Below are 5,404 nucleotides of genomic sequence, written 5' to 3'. Positions count from 1 at the left end.
ATCAACTTTTGTCAACTTTTCATTGACCACCCCCCCCCCCTCTGAGCAGACGTCAATTGGGAACGGTGCCTTAATTAAGCCGACTTTTTACTGGACTTGACCTTGTTCTTGCATGAAGGCTTCGCATCTTTGAACGCAGTGTCTATTCGGAGACGGCTCCAACGGAAGTAGACCAATGGAAATGCTTTGTGCCTCGAGACCAAGTAAAAAAATATGTGGGTGTTACACCTGTTTTAACCCATGATGTAATATTTTGCCGTTAAGTATAAAATGTTCCTGAAAATAACTGATTTGCGAATGTTTTAGTGGCTATATGGGTGATCTGCAGCAAATAATACGCAGTTTGACCCCCCAAAGCAGTGCATGTGTGTGCGGGAGTGCGTCTCCGATTAGTTCTTGGGTGCTCGCCGGAGACGTCTCCGAATAGTGTCTGTCTTTGAACAAAAATAACCGGGCGTAGGAACAGAATATCGCTTCGTCAGTGCTACTTATAGACAGCCCTTCGTCGCCGCTTTCGAATAATAATAATAATAATAATAATAATAATATTACATTATGTAGAACTCTCTTTTTAGGAAAATGTGACTTAACCTTGTTGTTGTCGTCAGGTCGTCATTTGTGGTACCGTCGCGTGGAACCTGGAGAAAAGTCACAGAGCCTGATATGTGTAGAAAAATGGGAAGACTTTTATGGAATAATGCCAAGATGTTAGCCCGGGGTATGGGGAAATGGAACGTGTTCGTCGGTGGTGAGAAAGACGATGATGATGATGATGATGATGATGATGATGATGATGATGATGATGATGATGATGATGATGATGATGATGATGATGATGATGGCGATGGCGATGGCGATGGCGATGGCGATGGCGATGGCGATGGTGATGGTGCTGTAATAAAAAAAATGTTATTATTCTAAATTATGTATAAAATAACCTATCTGCTGTTGATGAACAAGTTGCACATTGTGAAGTTGGCACTTATGCGGGGTGCCACGAACCAAAACTTCCATGATCAGATGAAACCACAGATCTATATAAATAACAAAACCTACCATTTTGTCCGATGTATTTACAAATACAAAAGTAGAACAATCATTTCCTATAAACGACATATAAAAATACAAGTAGCTCTGTCTATTTAATTATGAACACGTTTCAAACATAATTGTTGTATTTAGGTGACATTAAAGCGCAATAATAGAGTTTTATGCAATAGGGTTTAAAATACAAGATTGTAAAACAACTTGCTTTTATAAACAAGCTGGGAATAATGACAGGTGCAAACATTCATAAATTTACAAGAAAAAGTAAATAATAGTGTATTCTTTATAAGAGTCTAACCAGGTGACATCGGGCAGCCAAAGGTGCTGAGAGGTCAGAGGGCAACTGTTTCGCGCCCACTGGACCCACAACAGGAATAAGGGACTGAGATCAAAGATGCAGCCTATGGTGTGGTTGACCCTGGTTCGAATCCCAGAAAGGGTGTTTTTATATTTCTATTTCTTAGGGAGTTTTTAAAGCGACTCTTCAACGATTTGGCCTGTTCCTATTATGATCTATCGGAGATGGAAGCTGTTAAATTGAGACGTCCCGCCTTTTGAATAACCTTTGAGTGTTGAAAGTGGCGTTAAATCAATACTTTTGCGTTCCATCTTTCACTGGTCTTTGTATGTATTTAACGCCCCTTTAAAAAAAAAAGTTGTAAGAGGCAGGACTTTCGAATTTAACGTCCACCCAAAAATAATATTAAGTCGGTACTTGGGGTGGGGGGGGGAGCCTTGAAACTCCGCAGAATAAACCAAGATCAGACCGCCCTTTTGGGTATTCGAACCAGAGTCACCCGCTCCGTAGGCCAGCATGATACTGGTACCAACTAAGATAACTTCGGGGTCTTTTTGTCAGTGACATCGGGGCAAACATAAAGATATGTAAAGACCTACCCTTTACAGGTCATGGAACATGGCGTTATGGGCCAGACACGGAACATGGTAATATGGACGAGACTCTGAATATTGAGTCAAGGGCGAGACATAGAGCTTGGTGTCATTGACGAGATATAGAACATGGCATCATGGGCGAAATACTCAGCATAACGTCATGGGCGAGATACGGAACATGGTGTTTTGGACGAGACATAGAACATGACGTCATGGGCGTAGAGACATGGATTACTGCGTCATGAATGAGACTTAAATATTGTGTTGTCATCTTTAAGACATTGTTGAAAATGATGTCTTCGATGAGACATGGAACTGGTCAATAAAATGTGAGGCAGCGTGGTGGAATCAGGCTCTCGTCAAAATAATCAAAGTGAAGAAACTTTTTTGTCAAATTTTTCTTTTTTGGCTCAACACCTTTCATGTCCATTAAAGAACGCATATCTGTGTGGATTTTTCTGAAAAACGTTGATTAAAGGTACAAAAAAAATGTAAATTTTCAGTTAATACGGACTGTTAAGCTGAGGAAATAACTAATCTTTGGCGATCATTTTCTCACTAATTTTACATCTGAAAACAGGTGACCCCCACCTCCTTCATTCGCAAATATCTCGACTTGTATTCAAGAGAAATGGATATTTTTTTTCATCCAATTAGAGACAAGTGAACAAGCTTTAAGATGACATTGATAACTCTAAATGCCCTAAAACTGACGAGAACCTGATTCCACCACGCTGCCTCACAAATAATAATAAATAGGTATGACAAAATAATACCGGAACTGCACGATGGTGTAAAAATGTAACATCAAATAAACATGATGGAAAACGTACTGTCGTCACTAAATGACAACATGATGGCACTTTGGCAATAATATGACAACGCCACATGGGGAAGTTACAAAAATAAATAAATAAATATATGACAACACAAGATCAGTTTTAGCCTCACCACTGTTGTGCAGAACAAAATCATAGTGGGTTGTTATCGGATGATCTGGTGTGGCTTGTTCCTCTTTTCCTATCAGACAAGGGCGAAAAATCTCGGAGGTCCCGTGTGCAAGCTGTACACGTTAAAGATCCCTTGGTGGTCTAAAATCGATAAGAGTAGGCTTCGGCCGCCACCCGGGCAAAATTAAAAATTTCCTACCAACTGAAAAAGTTTAGTGTGTCCCGCACGCTCATATGACCTTATGCAGTTGCGAGCGCTGTAAAACACTTACATACTTTTTCCTATCAAATATCTAGCGTCCTTATCTTTTCTCCTTCTTATTTGTGTGTTTGTTACTCTTTAATAACACCTCTAATCTTTGGTACTTATATCATGACCTAATTGTGTTCAAGTGCCGTAAAACGCTTACTAAAACAAAACAAAAATATTAATGATAGACTGGACGAGTTTTATCTTTAACTAAGATTAAGTAACTCTGGTAACAGTTGAAGAGGGGTTGTTAGATAAGTTGCAAGTAGCGTGGCTTCTGTTCAAAATGTCTCATTTGTTCTTTCTCATGGAATCGTATCTTTCTTTTGATGAAGGAGTTTATCTCAACAAGGTGATGACGTCACTGTTCGGTATGTCCGGATGTGATTACGTCACTGTTTGTTTGTCCAATTGTTTGTCCAACATGATGACGTCACTGTTTGGTGTGTCCATTGTGATGACGTCTCTGTTTGGTGTGTCCTTCTGTGATGACGTCACTCTTTTGTTTGTCTATCCAGGGTGATGACGTCACTTTTTTGTTTGTCTATCCAGGGTGATGATGTCATTCTTTGTTTGTCCAGTGTCCCCAGCCTGGCAGAGAGAGCCAAATGCTGACGTCACCACAGCCCATGTGGTGAGTGCGATGACGTGAGTGTTTGTTCCAGTATGCGAAGAGCAACATGACTTGCGGCGTCATCAGAGCCACTCGAAATGACGTCACGGCACGTTCCGTTTGTCCAGCTTGACAAAGACCGGCATTGTCAGCATTACTTTTATGAGATCCCTTGAGATGATCGTTGTGACGTCACTATTTGTTCATCTTGTCTGACAAACAACAGCGATGTCGTCAGAATCAGGAAAGAGACCCTGGGCAGATGACCGCTGTGACGTCAATGTTTGTTTCCGTGCGTCCAGCTTGACAAATAGCAGCATGGTCAGCATCAGGAGGTGTCCTACGATGACCACTGTGACGTCACTGCCTGTTTTGTTTGTCTGATGACCGCTGTGACGTCAATGTTTATTCCGTTTGTCCAGACTAGCAAAGCGCGGCTTGGTGGGGATCAGGAGATCCCCGATGATGACCGTTATGACGTCACTGTTTATTCCGTTTGTCCAGCTTGACAAAAAGTAGCATGGTCAGCTTCAGGAGATGTCCTATAATGACCGTTATGACGTCAGTTTCTGTTTCGATTTGTCTGGTGCCCAGCCTGACAAAAAGCAGGATGGTCAGTATCAGTAGATGTCCTGCGATGACCACTGTGACGTCAATGTTTGTTCTTCTTGTCCAGCCGGGCACAGAGCGGCATAGTGAGCATGAGGGCAGCCCCGAGGATGTACATGACTCCACAGATGTGAAGGACGACCACAAAGTCGCCAGTCGCGTCCACCACCGCTCCTGGAAGGAAAGAAAGAAAGGAGGAAGGAGGGGGTATAAAAAGGGGTAAATTGTACGTAGTTGTAATCGTTCAAGTTTTTCCACAACCCCAAAATCTACAACCGTAACAGAATGTTAAAATATTTACAGCAAATCTACAACAAATTCATACCACGTTTACAGCAAATCTAGAAGAAATATACCGAGATTAATTAGGGCGCCAAATTACAAATTTACAACAAATATTTACCACACAGCAAACTTACAACAAAGATTTACAACAACAAATTTACAACAAATTTACAGCAAAATTACATCAAATTATCTGTAAATAAATAATACCAAAGAGTGGATTCATTAGTGTGACGAACTACAAATTTACAACAAAGGTTTACCACAACAAATGTAAATTTACGATCAAGATTTACTACAACAAATTAGCAACAAAGATTTACCACAATAAATTTACAACCAAGATTTACCTCAACAAATATACATCAAAGATTTACCACAACAAATTTACAACAAAAAATGTAGAACTAATTCACACCGACAAATGTACAACAGCAAATTTACAAAACAAAGATACAACAACAAATGTACAACAACAAATTCACACCAACAAACATACAACAAATCCACAGGAAAACGTACCGAAGATGGGGTTCGCTATGGCTCCGCACAAAGTCCCTGTTGTTGCGATGATGCTGAAGGCCTGGGGCATCTTCTCCCGCCCCACTATCTCCTGGGCCAGGAGAGGCATCATGCACAGGCGCACGCCGATCAGCATGCCCATGATAATGACCATGAGGAGGAGAGTCTCGAAAGTTGTGAAGAAACGGAGGAATTGGGCCAGGATACCTGGGCGGGGATGGGGTGGATGGGGTG

The 5,404-nt window shown here is 41.2% G+C and overlaps 1 protein-coding gene across 1 annotated transcript in view; it reads right to left on the bottom strand.

The window, feature by feature from the left end:
- Positions 1-4,406: 4,406 nt before the first annotated feature.
- The window catches only part of LOC106011893 (monocarboxylate transporter 13), a 10,211-nt gene continuing 9,213 nt past the window's right edge, over positions 4,407-5,404 (bottom strand). The window contains exons 6-7 of the mRNA XM_013083052.2: positions 5,171-5,377; positions 4,407-4,537 (exon numbers count right to left, since the gene is read on the bottom strand). Coding sequence (XP_012938506.2) covers positions 4,407-4,537; positions 5,171-5,377 — 338 coding nt within the window. The remainder of the gene's footprint in view (positions 4,538-5,170; positions 5,378-5,404) is intronic.

The sequence above is a fragment of the Aplysia californica genome, unplaced genomic scaffold (genome assembly GCF_000002075.1).
Source record: "Aplysia californica isolate F4 #8 unplaced genomic scaffold, AplCal3.0 scaffold00208, whole genome shotgun sequence".
NCBI classification, from domain to species: Eukaryota; Metazoa; Mollusca; class Gastropoda; order Aplysiida; family Aplysiidae; genus Aplysia; species Aplysia californica.
Note: the sequence above shows the minus strand (reverse complement) of the source record. Positions and strands in the feature narration are given on the sequence as shown.